The sequence below is a fragment of the Fukomys damarensis genome, unplaced genomic scaffold (assembly GCF_012274545.1).
Source record: "Fukomys damarensis isolate Sample0158 unplaced genomic scaffold, DMR_v1.0_HiC HiC_scaffold_17, whole genome shotgun sequence".
Classification (NCBI taxonomy): domain Eukaryota; kingdom Metazoa; phylum Chordata; class Mammalia; order Rodentia; family Bathyergidae; genus Fukomys; species Fukomys damarensis.
In genome coordinates, this window is record NW_022900929.1 from 81686689 (window position 1) to 81710631 (window position 23943).

The following is a 23943-nucleotide window of genomic DNA, read 5'->3' on the forward strand; positions in this document are numbered from 1 at the left end:
CCTAGCACCACGGAGGCTGAGACAGGAGGATCACAAGTTCAAACCCAGCCTGAGCAGTTTAGCAACTTAGTGAGACACTGTCTTAAAAAAAAAGGCTGGGGATGGAGCTCAGTTTGAAGACCCTGGGCTCAGTCCCCAGTGCCTAAGTAACCAGCACCGAGCTCCAGCGGGGAGTCATGAGGGCTATGCCTTGGACGGGACTGAGATGGTTCTTCTGGGACCAGTGAGCCAGGCTTCTCAAGGGTGTGGCCCGAATCCCTGGCTTCCTGTCTGAGATGAGACCTCTCCGCACAGGTGTCTCCCACCGAGCTGCTCACCACAGCACCTCAGCAGAGCAGAACAGAAGGGCTGACTGGTCTGGGGCTCAGCCGCCCACGTATTGGCCAAACGAACCTCTTCCTCTATACCGTTACCCAGCCTCAGGAATTTTGTTAAAGAAAGTCAGACTAATGCACCCTGACAAAGGTCGCACAAGGCATGAAAGACGATAATCATTATGTGTTCTAAATCATTACGTGAAGCTGCTGTGAGCTGCCAACAAGGCAGGTTGGGAAGGTGCTACACATGCCGTGAACAGGCACTCACACCTGACCAGGGAGAGATGGTGGCTGGGTGTGGGGTGTGCACTTGTAATCCAGCCTACTCTGGAGGCTGAGGAGGATCCAAGTTCAAGTCCAGCCTGGGCAACTTAGACCTTGTCTCCAAATAAAAAATAAAGGGCTGGGGATGTAGCTCAGAGGTAGAGCACTCCTAGGTTCAATCCCCAGTACCACCAGAAAGAAAGAGAGACAGACAGTGATAACCAGGAAGGAGAGCAGGAAGTTACCGGCTAAAAGAGGAGGACCACTTCCTGAGTCAGTTTAACAGGATGCTGTCCTGTCACTTTCCTCATTGCTGGCCACAGCGGCTGACACCCACAACTTCGACGAGGACAGGTTTATTTCGGCTCACAGTCACAGTCCTCAGGTGCTGGCTCCGTGGCAGGGGGGATGCTGGAAGGGTGGGCACGGAGGAGGCAGGAAGCAGAGGGAGGGAGGGAACCTTTCTGGGCCACACCCCCTGGGGCCCGCGTCCAGCTGGGCACACGGCCTACAGGCAAGCCAGCCGTGGGAACCCGGGATCCAGCCTCCGTCCGCAGTCCCGCCTATGACATGAGGCTTTGGGGGCAGTCTCCCCATCCAAGTGCCAGCCTGACCCCGCTTAGCTTCCAGATCAGAGGAGGCCGGGTGCGTTCCGGGTGGTGTGGCCACAGACTTGCGGGCATTCTTTTTGTTGTTGTTTTTGTTTGAGACAGGGTCTCACTACCTAATTGAGACTGACCTGGAACTCACTATGTAGTCCAGGCTGGTTTTGAACTCCCAGTGATCCTCCTGTCTCAGCCTCCCCAGTGCTGTGCGCCACCAAGCCCAGCAAAGAGGATCCGTTTTTTTGTTTTTGTTTTTGGTACCAGGATCAAACTTGGGCTCTTGAGCTTGCGAGGCAGGCACTGGAACCACTGAGCCAAATCCCCAGCCCTTGGGGGCATTCTTGACAGTAAAAGTCAGGTAACTTTACCCTCACAATACCCACAGGTAGAGTGAATTTTAAATCAAGCTTTTAGACTAAGTATAAATTACCAAAAGCAAAGCTGTTCTTCAAACCAAAAGTAACAGTGTAGCTCTGGAATTATAGCCAAGGTGTACTCAAGGGATCTCCCTCTCTATCTCCCTGTCCCTCTCGCCGTCCCCTCCCCACCCCTCTTGTTCATCTGTTTTCTGAGGCAGGGTCTGGCTATGTAGCTCAGGCTGGCCTTGAACTCAGTCATCTTTTAATTTATTTATTTATTTATTTGGGGGTTTTCGAGACAGGGTCTCACTATGTAGGTGAGACTGACCTGGAACTCACTATGCAGCCCAAGCTGGTCTTGAACTCACAGCAAATCCTCCTGCCTCAGCCTCCCAAGTGCTGAGATTACAGGCATGCGCCACCATGCCTGGCTTAAACTCAGTCTTCTGAATTCACAAAAATTGAATACAGAAAACTGCAAAATGGCCAGAGTCCCCTGTCCTATATGTGTTTCTTTTACAGCGCAGTCTTCGTAGGAAGATGGAGTCTGTCCAGTTCCTCAGTCTGTGCCTGGCCCTGTGACTTGCCCTGGCTAATGGACAGCTACGGACGGGACCCAGCAGGGGCTATGAACAAGCTGTGGCAGAGCCCCAAGACGGTGAGACACCACGTGCAGAAAGGCTCCGGGCCCCCAGCCCAAGCGACCCAGAAGGACCTGATCCACACAGAATCCCAAGAAAGAAGTCTGTGCCTCACGCCACCAAAGTCTGAGAAATACTTTGCAGTGTTATGGACTAAATGTTTGTGTCCTCCAAATTTCAAACCCTCCGTGTGGCTGGGTATGGAAATAGGGCTTCCGAGGAGGATTAAGTCGAGCTCACTGGGATGCTCACTGCTCCCTCAGCAGAAGAAGCAGAGGGCCAGCGTTCTTGCCCTCTCTCTCTATTGTTTGAGATCTGAGAACACAGCGAGAATGTCCACAAAATAGGGAAAAAGCTCTCACCAGACAGTGAGCCCTCCAGGACTCAACCTGCACTTCTAGCACTGTGTGACCCCGGATTTCTGTCAGTTAAGCTACGAAGTCTGCAATATTCCGCTCCAGCCAAGCACACAGAACAGACAGCAGAGCAAACTGACATAAGTCTCACTGCTTGCCCTAATAATTATTTTTGAAAGGTTACTACTTTAGAATGACAGTTTTTAGTAGTCGTTATTCAAGTTTTAAACTGACAGCAGGCTGACTTATTGCTGTATCTCCCACCCCCTTCCAGTGGATTACGACTTCTTTCCTGAAAGTATCTGAGATTGGACCTTAAACAGTTTACACCTACGGTCTCCGAGCTCCAGGAGGAGTTCAAGCCCACCTGGGGAACGTATGGAGATTCTGCCTCAAACACTGAAAGCAGATGGTGGGTGTATCCCAGTGCAAAGATCTTGGGTTCAAGCCCCAATGCTTTAAAAAAAAAGTCCCAACCAATACAGTTAGATATGAAGGAGCCGAGTCACTCTCGTCTTCTTCAACTGGGAACACCACACTCTCACCGTTACCCAGTCTAAAGCTTCTGGTTATCCAGGCTTAAACTGAGGCGGTCAGGCGGATTGCCCACAGCGGGGAGACTGGGGCCAGTGCCCTGGAGCAGTGGCATCTGCCCCTGCAAACATAGCAGAAGCCTGATTGCCTGGGACCCATCTTCCCCTTTGCACTCGAGGCCCTTTCTCCTTCACCTTCTCCGCCTTCGCCCTGTCCCTGCTGCTTATCCCACACGACAGGGTGCACGCTTGGAAGTTCTTCACACAAGAACCCGGACTATTTCTGGCCCACTCAAACGGAACGCGACTGCCCACCAAAGGGGGCTTCTCCGATGAGCACAGGGCACTAGAGTAAGGTGCTCAAATGAATTCACTGAACATCTGAGCAGTACTCCTTACCTGGCAGTGGCTGTAACCGGCATGAAGTCCCAACTGTCCACATAAGTGAGGACAGGGAGCCTTTGTGGGCTCTGCCCCTCATGTTTCATACATGAATACCCCGGCCTCCTTAGCAGACATCGAAGTTACGGTTCCACTTCTCAGCAGATGAATCATTTCATGGTATGGCAGGGCACCGTTGCCTCCCAGTCCTCTTTTCCGTTCTGTTATATTTACCAATACACCACACGTAGGTGGACCACTATTGAACTATTTCTTTAGTTCAGGAAATATTCATCTGTTACTATAAATTTTACATTATTTTTAAAAAAAATTTTTTGGAAAATACTGAAAATCAAAAGGCTGATAGTTATGACAATAAAATCAAGAAAAGATGGACGTCATCACATATACTCAGCAGGAGACTGGCAGCTGGCTGTGTCTGATTCCCGAGTACAAGACCACATGTACAGCACAAGCTCTGCTGAGAAGAAGCTGAGAATCTTTAGAACTGTGGACTGTTGATTATAAAAACATTATTTGTAAAAAAGACACAAAATAAGTTAAGTGATAGATTAGAACTTGCCTAGGACTAGGAGCCAAGAAAGTAGGGAATCGCTATTAAGGGTATTATGTTTTACATAGTGAACATTATCTAAAATTGACCATGCACAACACGGAATGTACTAAAAGTCACTGAGCTATATATTCTAAACGGGTGAACTGTGTGGCATACGAATTATATCTCAAAACATAGTGCTGATTAAATCTCTCACCTGAAACCCTAACTGGTTAAAAAGATACTGGCATTCGTGTTTCCTCTACATGTTCTGCTTTAAACAATTATGTCCATTATTTTAAGATTAAAAAGAAGAGGGCCTGGGATGGGGCTCAGTGGTTCTGCTGCCTGTCTCACAAGCACAAGGTCCTGAGTTCAATCCCTGGTACGAAGAAGAAAGAAGAGGAGGAGGAAGAGGAGGGGAGAAGAGGAACAAGAGGAGGAGAAGGAGGAGGAGCAGCAGCAGCAGCAGTGGTAATAGTAGTAGTGGTGGTGGTGGTGGTAAAACACACCATAGTAATAACTTTATGAAATCAGATCCCACTAGGCTGACCAGGCTGGGCTGGAGGTCCTGGGCTCAAGTGATCCTCCTGCCTCAGCCTCCAGAGTAGCTAGGAGGCTACGTGCCTTCATGCTTAGCTTACTATCCAGCTTTTACGCCCTTGATTCTCATACAGATTTTCGGTTAAGCAGTTGCTATGGCTTGGGTCTAGATGTCAATCCAAAGCCTCATTAAGTCACAAGTGGGGCTTTTTCTTAGCTGGCTGGATCTAGAGTGTGTGACACTGGGATTGATTCATGGTGCAATACTGGATCAATGGCACTAGGATTAAGGGTGTGAGTGCTGCCCGCTGCCCTAAGTGGCCTGGATAAGAGACAGAAAAAGCGATGGTGGCCCCTTGCTTGCTTTGCTGCCTTCTGACCACCATGAACTATTTCTGCTGTATGATGCCCCTCTTCCAGGCCCCACTGCCTTGGACCCAGCTAATTATGGACTGAAACCTCTACAGACTGTCAGTTAAATAAACTTTTCCTCTTTTAACTTTGAGTGTTGGGTATTTTGTCTCAGCAAGGAGAAAAGTAACTAAGACAGCAGTCACCAGTCTATAACAAAGTAGTAAGTCCTACAACCATATGCCGAGTACTACACTGGTTAGAACGATCTTTATGTCCTTCACCATCATCGCCTTAGAAGACTTTCCCACAATCTGCACTCACCTTCATTGCGACATTTAAAGTATATTTTTGATCTTCCTGTCTTGCTGTAGCTTTTGCTTCGGTAGCCTCTTTTGCTCTCTCCTGTGCTTGTAAAATAGCCTTTTCTCTTATTTTCTGCATCATCTCTTTGTCAACTAAAATACAAGGGATACAGTAATACAGGATCATGATTAACTGGTCTGACTTGGGAGATAACGACTCACCACACAGGCCAAGATGAGATCTCTTCACACAACTTCATCAAAGGTGAAAACATGGAACTGGCCGAGAAGCTAACAGTCAAAGCAATTTACACAACAATGAAGAGGAAGCCGGGGAGAGGGAGGGTGACAGTGAAGGAAGGAGTGACAGGGAAGAGGGGATAAGGAGAAGGGCAGGACGGATCGGCAAGGGGATGAGAACACCGTCATCTCTGTTGAGAAGCTAAGACTCTTTGCCTGTAAACTTGTTTATAATAAGTCACCTTCTTTAATTGAGTTTATTGGTACATTCTAGACATACAATGCAGTTACATCCGCTATTGGGACCCTGCACCCTTACATGGCAGGTCTTGGTTCTCATTTTTCCCCCTTGTCCCTTATAATAAGTTATCCTTATAAGATCTCCTAAGAGAAGACTGGGGAGGATTACCTGAACTGATGGATCAAATCACCTCCAAAGACATGAAACGGTGCTGGGCATGGTGGCACACTTTGGGAAGCTGAGGTAGGACGACTGCAAGTTTGAGCCCAGCCTTGGAAATTTACCAATTTAATGAGACCCTGTTTCAAGTTTTAAAAGGAAAACAATTTAAAAAGGGCTGGGGATGTAGTTCGGTGAAGCAGCCCTGGGTTTAATAACATGGTAACTTGTGCACATGGGAAGAGCCGACTGAAGGAAACTGGGGACATACGATACAGAGTTTCGTTTTGCTTTGTTTTTTCAGCAATGGGAATTGAACCCAGGGGCTTCGCACTGAGCTACACACCCTCTTTTGTTTTTGCTTTTGTTTGTTTTTTGGGTACCAGGGATCGAACTCAGGACCTTGAGTTTGCGAGGCAGGTGGTGGCACCACTCAGGAAAATCCTGGCCCTTTTTGTTTTTGAGACAGGGTCTCACTAAGTCACTAAGCTGCCCAACTTAGGCTCAAACTTGTGATCCTCCTGCCTCAGCCTCTCAGAGTGCTTGGATTGTAAGCACGTGTCTACATCACAATTCTTTTTTGAGACCGGGTCTTGCTATATAGTCCAGGCTGGTCTTGAACTTTTAGCAATCCTCACCCCTACCCCCACACAATTAATTTTAGATTCATTGTAGCTCGATGTTTCCAAACTGCAGCCTGTGAATCATTACTTTAGGGAAGGAAGGGAAGATCTAGCTTCAAGGAGGAGAATGGAGAAAATCTGGGGGAGAAGGACAGGCTGTGGTAGTGAACAGGTTAGTTAGGGGAGAGGTGAACCGTGTCTGGGCACAGGCTCTGAGCCTTGGCTGCACATCAGAGCCTCTGGCAGAGCAGTGGTGGCATTTTATTCACCAAGTTCTCACTGTGCTGCTCTTAGGCTTACACAGGTGGCAGCGGAAGGACTGTCTCATTTAAAGCAGGCACTGTGCCTCCTTTTCCTAGAACAGTGGGAGGGGTGGGGGACAGACTGCTGAGAACTTCTGCTTCGTAACTTGAAGGATGGAGCCAAAGGCAGCTTCTCTTAACTCCTCTTGGCTGCCCGAGCAGACACTCAAACAGCCCAGCACCACCCTCAGCCACCACACGTCTCCTCCCCAAAGCCCATCTTGCAGGCAGCACTGACTTTTCTGTTTTATTACCCAGGCTGCCTCCAACCCCTGGGCTCAGGTGATCCTCCTGTCTCCGCCTCCTGAGTAGCTGAGACGACAAGCTCCTGTTTTCACACGCTGCTGGTGTTAACTGTCATCCCAGGACAAGAGACTGGAAGTCTGGATCACGTGCTAGCAAACCTTGATACTAACGCTCACCCTCTAATGAGCTGCTGGCCCGCATGCCCACCTTACCTTCCCATAGTAAGAGGGTCTAATGAACTCTCAAATCTCACCCCTTTGTTTGGGTTCACTCTTCCCTGCGAGACCTTCAAACACATATTTGTTTTTCAAACACATATTTTAATAAAAAAAACACCTACCACCAGACACAGAAAGGGTCTCCCACATGGCTGGTTCTTTTTTGTACAAAGTGAAGACAATAGCGTCATTTCCAATCTTTGCTTTACTGTTCCCATCATCTATGGGAGCATAGAGAAATGCCTCAAATAGAAATGGGGGAAAGTTGACCTGTTCGGAGAAAGAAAACAGAGTTGGGCTGGGGATTTAACTCAGTGGCTCCACCGCCTGCCTCGCAAGCGCAAGGTCCCAAATTCGATCCCCTGTGCCAAAAAAAAAAAAAAAAAAAGAAAACAGAGTTAAATTAGGTACACAAATTAAAGACACTGCTGTTAAAAGAAATATGTTGCTGGGGAATGCCTGTAATCCCAGCACTAAGGAGGCTGAGGCAGGAGGACTGCCATGAGTTCAAGGCCAGCCTCAAAAAACAAATAAACAAACAAAATTTAGCAACACATATGAGGAAATCCTGGATAACATTTATCTGCAGATGAGAGAGCCCCTCTGTGTGAAATTCTTTTCATGTATGTACACATGTATGTTTGTGGCACTCGGTATAGAACTCACAACCTTCATACTGAGGTACATCTCCAACCTTTTTTTGAGACAGTCTCTTTTTTTTTTTTTTATTGAGTTTATTGGTACATTTAGGGATACAGTACAGTTACATTCATTGTTGGGATCATGTACCTTTACATGGCAAGTCTTGATTCTCATTTTTTTCCCCTTACCTCTGCCCTCCCTTCACCCCCTCCTCCCCTCCCCATCTACAAACACTTTATTTTCATCTTTTCATTCTCTCACATTTTTTTCTTTTCCCTTTTTGTTCTTCCCCTACGTATCACACCTTCCCTACACCTTTAGCTCCTTTCTTCCCATTTCTAAATGTCAGTAATCTTATTAGAATCTTATGCATTGTTGCAGAATATTCACACCAGGGAAACTATTTGGTATTTACACATGTGGGACTTATTTATTTCACTTAGGAGTATATCTTCAATATGTATCCATTTTCCTATGAATGAATCTATTCTCTCGCTCTTTATGGCTGAGTAATATTCCATTTTATAGAAAAACCACAACTTCTTTATCCAGTTTCCAACGGATGGGCAAATAGGTTGTTTCCAAGATTTAGCTATTACAAACTGTGCCGCTATAAACATGGGTGCACATACTTCTCTGTGATATGATTCTTTTAGTTCTCTTGGAAAGATACCCAACAGAGGGATGGCTGGGTCAAATGGAACCTCCAGTCCAAGCTCTTTGAGGTATCTCCATATTGATTTCCATAGTGGTTGCACTAGTCTGCACTCCCACCAACAATGGAGGAGGGTTCCTTTCTCCCCACAACCCCGCCAACATTTGTTATTGTGTGATTTCTTGATAGCAGCCATTCTTTGTGGGGTGAGGTGGAATCTCAGTGTTGTTTTCATCTGCATCTCTCGAATGACCAGTGATGTGGAACATTTTTTCATATATTTTCTTGCTGCTTTCACTTCTTTGTATGAGAAATGTCTGTTCATTTCGGATGCCCATTTTTGGATCGGGTCTTTATATTTGGGGGGACTGATTGTTTTGAGTTCTTTATATATCCTTGATAATAGTCCTTTGTCTGAGGTACAGCTGGTAAAAATTTTTTCCCACATTGTAGATTGTCTCTTAGTTCTGCTAATGGTTTCTTTTGAAGTACAGAAGCTTTTTAGTAAGATGAGATCCCAGTTGTTGATTCTTTCTGCTAGTTCCCGTGCTACTGAGGATTTGTTCATAAAGTCTTTTCCTATACCAATGTCTTCCAGAGTTCTGCCTAACTTACTTTCCAGCAAGTTTAATGTTTCTGTTTTAATATTTAGATCTTTAATCCATTTGGATTTTAATTTAGTGCATGGCGAAAGATAAGGGTCTAATTTTAATCTGTGACAGGTTGATATCCAGTTTTTCCAACACCATTTATTAAAGAGGCTATCTTTCCTCCACTGAGGATGGTGAGCTCCTTTGTCGAAGATGAGGTAGCTGAGTACATCTGCATTTGTTTTTGTGTCTTCCAGTCTGTTCCATTGATCCTCAGGCCTATTTCTTTGCCAGTACCATGCTGATTTTATCACAGTGGCTTTGTAGTATAGTTTCAAATTGGGAATTGTTACACCTGGTGCCATGTGACTGTTGCCTATAATGGCTTTTGCTATTCTAGGTCTCTTGTGGTTCCAAATGAATTTTTGGATTCTTTTTTCTAGTTCTGTGAAATATAGTGTTGGAATTTCAATTGGCATTGCATTGAATGTATATAGCAGTTTCGGTAGTATGGCCATTTTCACTATGTTGATTCTTCCTACCCAGGAGCAGGGGATATCTTTCCATTTTTTTATATCCTCTTCGATTTCTTTTTTCAGAGTGCTGTAGTTTTCAGTGTAGAGATCTTTTGTTTCTTTTGTTAGATTGATTCCTAGATACTTCATTTTTTTGGATGCTATTGTAAAAGGAATTTTTTCCCTTATTTCTCTTTCTGTCTGTCTGTTATTTGTGTATAGAAAGGCTATTGATTTTTGGGTATTCACCTTGTATCCAGATACTTTACTGAATCTGTCAATTAAGTCTAGAAGTTTTTTGGTGGAGTTTTTTGGATCTTCAATGTAGAGTATCATATCATCAGCAAATAATGATAGTTTAACTTCTTCCTTTCCTATCTTTATTGCTTTAATTTCTTTCTCTTGTCTAATTGCTGTGGCTAATGTTTCCAGAACTATATTGAAGAGAAGTGGCGATAGTGGGCATCCTTGTCTTGTTCCTGATTTTAACATGAAGGTTTTCAGTTTTTGGCCATTCAATATGATGTTGGCTGATGGTTTTTCATAAATAGCCTTTATTAAATTGAGGTATAGACCATCTATTCCAATTTTTTGCAGGGTTTTTATCATGAATGGGTGTTGAATTTTATCAAATGCTTTTTCTGCATCTATTGAGAGGATCATATGGTTTTTGTCCTTGACTTTGTTAATATAATGTATTACATTCACTGACTTTCGTATGTTGAACCACCCTTGCATCTCTGGAATAAATCCGACTTGGTCATGATGGATGATCTTCTTAATAATCCTCTGTATTCTGTTTGCTAGTATCTTATTAAGGATTTTTGCATCTATATTCATTAAGGAGATTGGTCTGTAGTTCTCCTTTTTGGTTGTATCTTTCTCTGGTTTGGGAATCAGAGTGATACTTGCTTCCAGGAATGAATTTGGAAGTATAGCTTCTCTTTCAATTTCATTGAAAAGTTTGAAGAGTAATGGTAGTAGTTCTTCTCTAAATGTCTTGTAAAATTCAGCAGTGAATCCATCAGGGCCTGGGCTTTTCTTTGTTGGTAAGTTTTTAATTACATTTTCAATTTCACTGATTGTGATTGGGGTGTTTAAAATGTTTTTATCTTCTTCGTTCAACTTTGGTAATTCATAAGTATCTAGAAATCTGTCCATTTCTTCTGTGTTTTCCATTTTATTAGAGTACAGGTTCTCAAAGTAGGTGTTCATGATCCTCTGGATTTCTACACTTGATCTTAGCCAAAAGGCCGAGAAGCGATGATCCTCTGGATTTCTTTCGGATCTGTTGTGACTTCGCCTTTTTCATTCCTAATTGCATGGATCTGAGCCTTTTCTTTCCTTTTTTTGATAAGATTAGCTAAGGGTTTGTCAATTTTATTTATTCTTTCAAAAAACCAGCTCTGTTTCATTTATTTTTTGTATCGTTTTCTTAATTTCAAGTGCATTGATTTCTGCTCGGATCTTTATAATTTCCTCTCTTGTTCGAGCTTTGGGTTTTTCTTGCTCTTGTTTTTCTAGGAGTCTAAGTTTCATCGTTAAGTTGTTTATTTGAGCCCGCTCTGTTTTCCTAGTGTGGGCATTCAATGTTATGAATTTTCCACGTGGAACTGCTTTCATTGTGTCCCAAAGATTCCTGTATGTTGTATTGGCATTCTCATTTATTTGTAAAAACTGTGAGACAGTCTCTTTAAGTCACTAAATTGCCCAGGCTGGGCTCCAATTTTCCATCTTCCTGCATCAGTCTCAAGTGCTGGAATTACATGGGCATACCACCACTTTGGGCTTTTCTGTCTCAGTAGTTCTTATTTTGATATTAATTTGTTTATACTATATAAGGGATTACCTGAATTTAGCCACATAGTAACTGTTTTATAGTTGAAATTGGCTTTAACTAATATAATTATATACAGTATATAATTTTATATAATTTAATTAAAATTATATACAAGGGCCGGGTGTGGTGACGCATGCCTGTAATCCCAGCACTTGGGAGGCTGAGGCAGGAAGATTGCTGTGAGTTCGAGACCAGCCTGTGCTACACAGTGAGTTCCAGGTCAGTCTTAACTACATAGTGAGACCCTGTCTCAAAAAATAAAATACAAGGAAATTAGGGGTGTTACAGTACTTGGTTGCAAATAACTTGCTTACTGGGTTGGGTCAGAAAATTCTACTTCCTTTGTGCTGAGGAAACAGCCAAACAGTCAAATATGAAGTGATTCCTGGGAGTGTCTACCAGCTGTCTCATAACACCCTTCCTTCTCTGCAGTTTGAAAACCCAGACTCTGCTGAGCCCACAGACTGCAACACTGCTGGTTCTCAGACACTCTCTAGAGCCCTAGGGTTCTGAGCCACTCGGCTCAGAAAGGACACCGACACACAGACACCTGTTTGATGGGTTCTACGAGTAAACACCAACTCCTCTCTTTTCACCAGACACAAAGAGAAAAGTTTTGGTTTTCTCTGGACATTTGGGAACAACTTGCTGGAAGCTCAACTCATAATCAACAAATTCTTGGACACCTGCCACCTTTCTGACAGCATAACTTGGACCATGTGGCAGCACCAACAGGATCTCTCCACCCTAAAATTCTGCTACTGATTCTTTTCCAGCTTGTATATTTGATTCCCTCTAGAAATCTGTGATGATACCAGACATTCTGCCTTTCATCCTCAGGACTGGAAGCAGTGTAGACCAAGCCACAGACTGACATATAGTAGCCCCAGAATATTTCTGCCCTGTGTCCTGTTTGTATTGCCTCTAGACATACTGGAGACAGAACAGGTGAGGGACTCAGGAGAAACTGTTCTAACCAAAAGAATAGTCTGAAAGCAAATGCTTACTTTTATCAAGGGAGGAACTGCTGCACCTGATGAACCCCCAAGCACCACTAAAGCCTGTTCTCCTGGCCTTCCACCCCCAGCTTGGTGCTATCAAGGGAACCGAAGCCTCAGCTTCCTGACCGCTCTTTTAACTTACTATTTTATTTTTGAGATGGAGTCCCCCATGCAACTCAGGCTAGCCTTCAACTTTCTGTCTCAGTCTGACATTAAAGGTTTTCTGTTTTTCTGAGACAGGATGACAGGGCATCACCCTGTAGCCCAGACTAGCTTTGAACTCAAAATCCTCCTGTCCTAGCCTCCTGGATTCTGGGATTACAGTCAGCAGGAATTGCTTTTCCTGTTTTGTTTTGGTCAGTTTTTTCATTTGTTTTTGTCTTTTAATCTCATGTTTCTCTTCTTTAAAACATTTTATTAGTACATGTTTGTAATACATGATGTTTGCGTTCATTTTAGGGAGAGGATGCGTTTATTTAAAGTATCTTTTTTTTTCTTTTTATTGAGTTTTTGGTACAATCTAGGTCTGCAATACAGTTACATTCATTACTGGGATCCTGTACCTTCACATGACAGGTCTTGGTTCTCATTTTTTCCTCTTGTCCCTGCCGTCCCTTCACCCCCTCCTCCCCTCCCCATTAACAAACTCTTTATTTCCATTTTTTCATTTTCTCCTAATTTTTATTTTCCCTTATTTCCTTGCCCCTATCCTTCCCCCTTTCCCTACACCTTTAGCCCTTTTCTTCCTATTTCACACTCTTAATTATCCCATTAGGATCTGTGTACTATTATACTTTTTCACATCAGAGGAACTATTCGGTATTTACACATGTGTGACTTATTTATTTTGCTTAAGAGTATATCCTCAATATGTGACTATTTTCCTATGAATGACTCTAATTTCTCATTCTTTATGGCTGAGTAGCATTCCATTTTATAGAAAAACCACATCTTCTTTATTCAGTTTCCAACAGATGGGCAGATGGGCTGTTTCCAAGTTTTAGCTATTACAAACTGTGCCGCTATAAACACTGGTGCACATATATCACTGTGATATGATTCTTTTAAATCTTTTGGAAAGATACCCAGCAGAGGGATGGCTGGGTCAAATGGAACCTCTAGACCTAGCTCTTTGAGGTAACTGCATATTGATTCCATAGTGGTTGCACCAGTCTGCACTCCCACCAACAATGGAGAAGGAAGGGTTCCTTTCTCCCCAAAACCCCGCCAATATTTGTTATTGTGTGATTACTTGATAGCAGCCATTCTTTCTGGGGTGAGGTGGAATATCAGTGTTGTTTTCATCTCTCGAATGACCGGAGATGTGGAACATTTTTTCATATATTTACTTGCTGTTTTTACTTCTTTTTCTGAGAAATGCCTGTTCATTTCAGATGCCCATTTTTTAATTGGGTCTTTATATTTGGGGGAGTTGACTGTTTTGAGTTCTTTATATATTCTAGATAATAGTCCTTTGTCTGAGGAGCAGCTGGTAAAAATATTTTCCCACACTGTAGGTTGTCTCTTAGTTCTGTTGATGGTTTCTTTTGCAGTGCAGAAGCTTTTCAATAAGATGAGATCCCAGTTATTGATTCTTTCTGCTAGTTCCTGTGCTACTGAGGACTTGTTCATAAAGTCTTTTCCTATGCCAATGTCTTCAAGAGTTCTGCCTAATTTATCTTCCAGCAAGTTTAGTGTTTCTGTTTTAATATTTAGATCTTTAATCCACTTTGATTTTAATTTAGTGCATGGTGAAAGAGAAGGGTCTAGTTTTAATCTTTGGCAGGTTGAGATCCAGTTTTTCCAACACCATTTATTAAAGAGGCCATCCTTCCTCCAGTGGGGATGGTCAGCTCCTTTGTCAAAGATGAGGTAGCTGAGTATATCTGGAGTTGTTTCTGTATCTTCCAGTCTTTTCCACTGATCCTCAGGTCTATTTCTTTGCCAGTACCATGCTGTTTTTATCACAGTGGCTTTGTAGTATAGCTTCAGATTGGGAATTGTTATACCCGCTGCCATGTGTCTGTTGCCTAGGATGGATTTTGCTATTCTAGGTCTCTTATGGTTCCAAATGTATTTTTGGATTCTTCTTTCCAGTTCTGTGAAGTACAGTGTTGGAATTTCATTTGGTATTGCATTCAATCTGTATAGCAGTTTTGGTAGTATGGCCATTTTCTTTTTTTGTTTGTTGGGTTTTTTTGAGACAGGGTCTCACTATGTAGTTGAAACTGACCTGGATCTCACTGTGTAGTCCAGGCTGGTCTCAACTCACAGCTTCCTCTGGTCTCAGCCTCCCGAGTGCTGGGATTACAGGTGTGTGCCACCACGCCCGGCAGTATAGCCATTTTCACTATGCTGATTCTTCCTACCCAGGAGCAGGGGATATCTTTCCATTTTCTTATATCCTCTTCGATCTCTTTTTTCAGAGTGCTGTAGTTTTCAGTGTAGAGGTCTTTTGCTTCTTTTGTTAAGATTGGTTCCCAGATACTTCATTTTTGGGGGTGCTATTGTGAAAGGCATTATTTCCCTGATTTCTGGTTCAGTGAGTCTGTTATTTGTGTAAAAGAAGGCTATTGATTTTTGGGTGTTGACTTGTATCCAGCTACTCTGCTAAAGGTGTCAATTAAGTCTAGAACTCTTTTGGTGGAGTTGTTTGGGTCTTCAATGTAGAGTATCATATCATCAGCAAATAATGACAGTTTAACTTCTTCCTTTCCTATCTTTATTGCTTTAATTTCTTTCTCTTGTCTAATTGCTATGGCTAATGTTTCTAGAACTATATCAAAGAGGAGTGGTGATAGTGGGCATCCTTGTCTTGTTCCTGATTTTAACGTGAAGGTTTTCAGTTTTTGGCCATTTAATATGATGTTGGCTGTTGGTTTTTCATAGATAGCCTTTATTAAATTGAGATGTAGACCATCTATTCCAATTATTTGCAGAGGTTTTTTTATCATGAATGGATGATGAATTTTGTCAAATGTTTTTTCTGCACCTATCGAGAGGATCATGTGGTTCTTGTCCTTGACTTTGTTAATATAATGTATTACATTTATTGATTTATGTATGTTGAACCATCCTTGCATCCCTGGAATAAATCCGACTTGGTTAGGATGTATGATCTTCTTGATGATCCTCTGTATTCTGTTTGCTAGTATCTTATTGAAGGTTTTTGCATCTATATTCATTAAGGAGATTGGCCTGTATTTCTCTTTTTCAGTTGGGTCTTTCCCTCATTTGGGAATCAAAGTGATACTTGCTTCCAGGAATGAATTTGGAAGTATTGCTTCCCTTCCAATTTCATTGAAAAGTCTGAAGAGTAATAGCAGTAGTTCTTCTCTAAATGTCTTGTAAAATTCAGCATTGAATCCATCAGGACCTGGGCTTTTCTTTGTTGGTAAGTGTTTAATTATATTTTCAATTTCACTGATTGCAATTGGGGTGTTTAAAATGTTTTTATCTTCTTCGTTCAACTTTGGTAATTCATAAGTATCTAGAAATCTGTCCATTTCTTCTGTGTTTTTCATTTTATTAGAGTACAGGTTCTCATAGTAGGTATTAATGATCCTCTGGATTTCTGTGGGATCTGTTGTGACTTTGCCTTTTTCATTCCTGATTGCATGAATCTGAGCCTTTTCTTTCCTTTTTTTGATAATATTTAACATATCTTGATTCTGTTTATTCCCCTACCCCTCCCCACCCACATCCCTCCCTCTGTTTCCAGATTCACATTTTCATTATTATTGTTATTTTTTAAAGTCATGTTTGGGACATATACTGATCACATTATTATGGGTAGTTGGTACACTATGAATCTGAAATGTTACATCCCATCTCCTTTCCCCTCCCACTCTCCCCAGCCTGGGTCTCTTGGTCCTTTTCCCATTTGCAGGTCTATCTCCGTGTTTTCTTTTACCAATCTTTTAGTTTGGTCTTCTTTGGTACTATGGGTAACACAAATGAGAGAAATCATACGGGTTTAAACTTTTGTGTCTGACTTATTTCCCTTAACATTATGTTTCCAAGGTGCATCCATTTTCTTCCAAAATGGCTCGAATTTACCTTTTCTAATACTCCATCACGTATGAATACCACATTTTCTTTATCCGTTCGTTTGCCCTGATACATCTCCTGCTTCCAAGATTTAATTTATGAATCGTGCTGCTACAAACATTGGAATGCACGTATCACAGGAACATGATGATTTTAGCTCTGTGGTCAATGGAGCTTGTTTTTAAAATTCGGATTAAAACCTAAACAGTCATCCGCAAGACCCGCCGCGGCACTTGGGACCGCGACCCCTCCGACGAGGCTCCAGCTCTTACCTTCAGGTAATTCTCCGCGCAGAACACGTCCGCGTCTCTGGCGCAGACGCCGCGCAGGGGCAGAGAGAGGAAGACCGCAGCCGGCGTCTGCTGCCAGCTGTAATCGCTGACCTGCAGCGGCATCGCGGCCAAGCTGAGGGACCGCGGGCTGGTTGCCACGCAAACCGCTCGGTTGCTAGGGATGCTGGGGTCACGACCGCGTCATTCCTTCCGGGTCAGGCCGCGCGTCCCTCGGCTCCCAGCGTGCCCCGCGCGCCGCCATAGCTCTGGGTTCCCTTAGGCCTGCGGGATTCCCGGCTGAGGCGCGGTGCTGACGAGGCGAGGGGTCCTTGGCTGGCCCCGCTGTAAGGCCCGCGCGCGGCCGGGTGACGCAGAGGCCGAGGGTGAGGGCCGAGATGAGGCCTCCCCGGAACCCCTGCAGTCAACACCGCCTGAGGCCCCCGCGGAAACCATTCATCCGGTCAGCGACTAAAATCTTCAGTAGTTTATCTGACCTTACAGCTTTCACAAGTTGTTTTAAACTGAGCAGAATTGACCGAAATTTTTAACAAATCTCTTGTTTTCAAACTGGTTACAGTACCTTCAGATACTATAAACTACCCCAAAACACAGTTGTCTCCTGCACCTTATCCTTTTCCCTGCCTATTCATTATCCTCCTCTTGTTTTGGGGGGCAGGGTCACCCCTTAGTGCCGGGTGGGCCTTGAACTCAGGGTCCTGCTCAGCCTCTGAAGCACTGGGAGTTACAGGCGGTGCCACCGTGCTCAGCTCCACTACCTTCTTTTTTATCTTCATTATCCTTTTTAGTATCCTCCATTCACTTTAGAAGAAAACTGCAGTTTTTATACTTATTTGCCACCTTTCACATGAAAACAGTACTTGAGGCCATTTTCCACTGCAGTGAAATGCCTGAGGCTAGGGTTATTTAGCTCAGAAGTCTACGATCAGGTGGTTCTGTCTGGTTCTGTTTGGCCTCCGGTGAGGACCATTCCGGGTGGCATCACCACAGAAGTGCAGGGGACAGAGCTGGAAGGCAGGGGCTCACAGGTAGATCTGCTCTCATAGTGCCTGCCCTCTCTTGAGCTGGCTTGCATACTCCACTACGCCGGTATCAAGACCTTCTAAGGGCAGGGCCTTCAATAAGCTGGTTGCAGTTTACTCAGCCCATTGCTTGAAGACCCGGGACTTAGTGCTGCCATCTTGGAGATCAGGCCAACAGCACACCAGACCCCAGGAGGAAACCACGTCCAGATCACAACAGATGTCTGCATCCCTCCTGTTATTAAAACTTCAAAGTATCTACTTCCACTTTACAGGAACTTTTATGAAGCATCTGAAGACTCTTGTATATAACACATTGTGTAGTCCATGAGAGCTCATAAGTACACATAGACAACCTCTTACAGCCACATACATGTCCCTTCCACACACTGAAGTAGCAAAACGACCATACTCATTAATACCAAAAGATAGAACCACTATATAACCTATTAAAGTCCAGGTTAATAGTCGTAGATCAGTAATAGAGTACTTGCCTAGCATGTGCAAGGTCCTGGCTTGAATTACCACCACTACAAAAAATTAATTTTAAAAATTCAATGTATGTGTATGAAGTATGCATAGTAGCCACTACTGGTTTAGGTATTTTATATTAGGAATTACCAAACATCCAAACTTTTTTTTCTAAAGATTTTGTGTGTGCGTGTGTGTGTGTGTGTGTGTGTGTATGTGTGTGTTACTAGCAACTGAGTGCAAGTCCTCATTGAGCTATATCCTTGGTCCTTTAAAGTATTTTTTTTTTAACTTTGAGACAAGGTCTTCTAAATTGCTTAGACTGGATTTGAACTTGCAATCCTGCTTCAACCTACCAGAATGCTGAAATTACAGGCATGTACTACCTTTCCCAGCTAAAGATTATCAATTAATTGAATAAATGCAGCTCAGGATCTTAAAGTCAATATGTAAATTGTCATACTGCAGACATACTCTTTAGCCAGGTGTGGTGGAATTTTAGACAATTAGGTTAGTTAGATATTAGAGGCAGTTAGGCAGTGCCGGGCCCTCAGCACAGGAGTCGAGGCACATTCACTGAAGGCCAGGCTTCAAGAAAAAGAGGTTTGCCTACACTCAGATACTTCCCGTAGGGGTGAACAGCAGTGATTGAGGATCACCTTAGGTGGGGACCAAACCTCCCAGCCCATTCCTTCCTCGAAACCCTTGTTCATTGCAGATATGCATGCTACTTGACTTGTTTCCACATTTGATGCCCATTTCATCGTTATTACCTACTTGACTATACTTCTTTTAATCCTACTGGGTGACCATAGTTTTGTCCCACCTCATACCCACCTTGTGATTTCCCATTGGATCAATATTACATCACCTGTAATATTATTAGTTGACTATAGCTTTTTGTGTTTTTGCTTTGTTTTTTGTTTTAGTTGACTATAGTTTTGTCCCACCTTGAACCTGCCTCACTTCAAGGCTTTGCTCAATAAAACACCTTTGAGGGCGGGGGATTTAACTCAGTGGTGCCACTGCCTGCCTTGCAAGCCCAAGGTCTTGAGTTCAGTCCTGGTGCCAAAACAAAACAAAACAAAAAATACCTTTGAGAAGCAGGATCTGCGGACACCTCACTTTCCAGACACTCTTCTATCTTAGAAGCTGTCTTTCAATAAATTCTCCCAACCTCTGTTGTTCCTAGAATTCATTCTTCAATTTTGGAGAACACAAACTCAAGTTTCAGATATTTAGCAAGTTGGGAGTTATATTTCCCATATATTATTTGGAGGTCTATATATCATACACCCTATATCACTGGCACGTGTCTGAAATCCCAGCACTCCGGAAGATTTAAATTTGAGGGTTTCAAAATAAAAAAGTGCTGTGACATAGCTCAGTGTGTGGGTTCAATCATTATCACACCAAAGGAAAAAAAAGTCAAGAGAACATAATATGCTCATGATATTCTTGAAGTATGTTTGTTTTGTGACAAATTCTTACTATGTAGTTTGGAGTGACATGAACTCATTATGTAGCCCAGGCTGGCCTTGAACTCAGTGATCCTTCTGTCTCAGCCTCCTTCTGATGTGCTAGGATTGCAGGTGTGCACCACCACACCTGGCATTACTCTTTGTTAAAATCTGTCAGATTTGTAAAACATTTAAATAAAATTATTTTTTCCTTATCCTAGATATTACTAAATATTATATAGGAACAATATAATCTTATCAGATTAAATACATATAATAAGTGTAGACAGTACAGATTAATAATTTTCTTCATGAGGGCCAGGGATTTAGCTCAGTGGTTCCACTGCCTGCCTTGCAAGTGCAAGGACCTGAGTTCGGTCCCTGGTACCAATAATAATAATTTTCTTCATGAGAAATAAATCCAAGTTATTATTATTTTTGTTTGTTTTTTTTGAGACAGGGTCTCACTACGTAGTTGAGACTGACCTGGAACTCACTATGTAGCCCAGGCTGGTCTCAAACTCACAGTGATCCTCCTGCCTCAGCCTCCCAAGTGCTGGGATTACAGGTGTTGGGTTACTAACAAAGTAAACATTTATTTTATCCACTTCTTGCGTCTCTACGTGTGTCATTTACCACTTCCTTCCACAACACTATTGTAGACAAGTACATTGGTGAAAGTGCTCATTTGATTAGAGAAATGTTTAATTATGTGAGGGACCATCAGCCACACATCATTTTTATGGATGAAACAGATGCTATTATTGGTGGTCATCGGTTTTCTGAGGGTGCTTGAGCTAACAGAGAGATTCAGAGAACTTTAATGGAGTTACTGAATCAGATGCACGGATTTGATACTCTGCATGGAATTAAATGATCATGGCTACACACAGCCCAGATACCTGGGGTCCTGCACTGCTACGTCCAGGATGATTAGATAGAAAAGTACATATTGACTTACCAAATGGACAAGCAACAATGGATATATTGAAAATCCACGGGAAATAGATTAGGAGGCAACTGTGGAGCTTTCCGATGGTGTTAACGGAGCAGAGCTGAGGAACGCTCCTGCTGAGGCAGGGACGTCTGCACTTCATGCTGATCCCGAGTTTGTGGCTCAGGAAGACTTCGTGAAGGCAGGCAGTCAAAAAGTGACTGATTCTGAGAAGCAAGAGTCGAAGTTAGACTATGAACCTGTGTAATCTGCTATACGGTTGATTTGGTTTTTGTTTTGAGGCAGGGTCTCACTATGTAGTTGAACTCACTGTGTAGCCCAGGCTGGTCCCTCGAACTCACAGCGATCCTCCTGCCTCAGCCTCCCGAGTGCTGGGATTAGAGGTGTGCGCCACCACGCCTGGCTTATTATAAGGTTTTGATGGCTGCATGACAGATACCAACTGAATGTGAAAAGGAAGTTAAGGAAAATAATGTGTGTATTGGCAAAGATCTCATTAAAAGCGTATGAATGAAATGTATGTGAATAAAATAAAAACTAGTATGCAATTCAACTTTTAAAATTGGTACAGAAAAAATGTGTATGTTCATGTTGCATTTATTGCAGTTATGAGTATTAAAGCTTTTCATATTTGCAGTGTGAACAGTTTGTAAAATGTTAAAAATGGTTTGAAATGGTAAAAAAAGCTTTGTTTCCATTTTTACTTTTTTTCTTGTCCTTCTCTCCTCTCTCTCCCCCTGCTTTGTTCCACCCTTCCCATGTGGTACCTGGGATCGAACTTGGGACCTTGTGCTTGTGAGGCAGGCGGCGGAACCACTGAGCCAAATCCCCGGCCCCACACCCTTCCCATTTGAACACTGTCTTCCCATTTCCTAATATCTATTATCATTTTAGTCCTTATTTCCACTTTCAGTTTCTCACACCAAAAGAACTACACAGTATTTAAACACGTGTGTCTGACTTATTCCACTTAAGAGTGTGGTCTCCAGGCGCATCCATTTACCTAGAAAGGTCTCAAGCTCACCCTTCTGTATGGCAAAGTAGTGCTCCACTGTATTAAAAAACTTTAACTATTCATTGGTTGATGGGCATTTGGGCTTTTTCCAAGATTTAACTTACAAATTGTGCCAATATAAATATGGGTGTGCATATATCACTCTGCTATGATGATTTTCATTCATTCCAGAAGATACCAAGCAGGGGAAGAGCTAGGTCAAATGGAACTTCTAGTTTTAGGGTTTTTTTGAGGAATCTCCACACTGATTTCCACAGTGGCTGCACCAGTCTGCACTCCCACCAGCAGTGGAGAAGGGTTCCTTTCCCCTCCAGCCCCTCCAGCATTTCTCTCTCTCCCTCCCTCTCTCTCTCTCTCTCTCTCTCTCTCTCTCTCATCAGGGATCAAACTCAGGACCTTGCACTTCTGAGGCAGACTGCGGCACCACTGGGCTAAATCCCCCGCCCATCGGTTGATTTCTTGATAGCAGCCATTCTTTCTGGAGTGAGATCGAATTCAGCATTGTTTAGCTTTTATCTCTTGAATGACCAGTGAGGATGAATGTCTTTCATATATTTATTAGCTGTTTCTACTTCTTCATCTGAGAAGTGTCTATTCATTTCAGATGCCCATTTTTTGATTAGGTCTTTAAGGAGGGGGTTATCTGATTTTTTTGAGTTCTTTATATATTCTAGGTAGCTGTCCTTTTTCTTGTTTGTTTTTTCTATTTTGTTTGTTTTGTTTTTGATACAGGCTCAGTGCGCCACCATGACCAACTATTGGTAGTTTTTAAATTACATCTTCAATTTCATTGAGTGATATTTGTTTATTTAGAATTTTTATATCCTCTTGATTCAGCTTTGATAATTCATATGTATCTAGAAATCTGTCCATTTCTTTTTTATTTTCCATCCTAAAAAGAGAAAAGGAAGCTGGGCTTGGGGGTGCACACCTGTAATCCCAGCACTCGGGAGGCTGAGGCAGGAAGATCGCTGTGAGTTTGAGACCAGCCTGGGCTACATAGTGAGTTCCAGGTCAGTCTCAACTACTTAGTGAAACCGTGTCTCAAAAAGACAAAACAAAACAAAAAAGAAAGAAAAGGAAAAAAATGTCCAATTTAAGGCGTTTCACTGCTGTCACTGGTAGACAGAGTCCAGAGCCGAATTGATTCATCCCAGCAAACGAGCCATAGCTTTACTGTGGTGGGGTAGTGGGTGATCCCAGCCAGTCTGTACCTTTAGTTCCACTGAAAGTCAGGCTGGTTTCTGTCTACGGTGCTAGGACCAGATTTTTGGAGCCTGCAGCAGTCCATGTGTCTCCTGCCCGCTTGAATTTGGCTCCCTGACTTCCCGATGACTCGACCTCAGCACCCTCACCAAGATACCAGGAGCCACTAGATGGAGTCAGCCTGCAGCTGTTCCGAGTTCAAGCTCAGTCGGCCCATCTCAAGACGGTTACTGGCTAATCACCCTCTCCTGGGTGACTGCGGAACCCAAATAACTCACCAGCCGCTGCAGTCCGCTGTGTCCACCGCTCCGCCCCACTGGCGCGTTTCTCCACGGACACCTCTGAGGTCTCCAGGAGTCACCTTGCCTCTGAAGGTCTGAGCTGCCGTCCTCACGCCATGCGTCTGAGCTCGAGACGGGCTGCTTACTAGCTCCCTCCGCTTCATTAAAGCCTGTCTCTCTCTTCACTCTCCCTGTGGACATGAATTCTCACATCAGATCCTGCCTGGGTCCCAGGGACCCACTTCCCTCCTTATTCTCTTCCTCATGCCAGGACACCAAATCTTGGAGAGGCTCTTTCGGTGCTGCTCACCACTCTGCCATCTTCCTGGAAGAAGTTTTTGGTAACGATGAATAAATTTATATTAAACATTTGTGGGTAAATACTTAGGAATAGATTTGCTGGGTCACGGGGTAGATGCATTTTTAATTTTACACTAATCCATTAAATTATTTCAATAGTACAAATTTTGCATTTCTACTACCAGTGTATGAAGGTTTACACCAGCCTTAGTATCAACAGTTTTGTTTTTTAAATAATTGTAGCAATCTAATAGTTATCTGTTAGAGAGGAAAGCACCCCCCTACATAGAATTGGGCAGCTGTGGAGTAACTGTGTCACTGGACAAGCATGGGTCAACTAAGTAACTCTGCTCTTTGTGGAACGCACCTCAGTGGCCCTGGCGACTGCCACGCGTCACCACAGGAGCTAA

General features: G+C 43.2%; 1 protein-coding gene and 1 pseudogene across 1 annotated transcript in view; one reads left to right on the forward strand and one right to left on the reverse strand.

Moving 5' to 3' along the window:
- The window catches only part of Dnaaf4 (dynein axonemal assembly factor 4), a 31865-nt gene extending 14877 nt beyond the window's left edge, over nt 1-16988 (reverse strand). The window contains exons 1-3 of the mRNA XM_019205245.2: nt 16806-16988; nt 7363-7510; nt 5231-5364 (exon numbers count right to left, since the gene is read on the reverse strand). Coding sequence (XP_019060790.1) covers nt 5231-5364; nt 7363-7510; nt 16806-16928 — 405 coding nt within the window. The 5' untranslated portion in view covers nt 16929-16988. The remainder of the gene's footprint in view (nt 1-5230; nt 5365-7362; nt 7511-16805) is intronic.
- Nucleotides 16989-17200: 212 nt separating this feature from the next.
- Nucleotides 17201-20978, forward strand: LOC117286580 (annotated as a pseudogene).
- The last annotated feature ends 2965 nt before the right edge of the window (nt 20979-23943 follow it).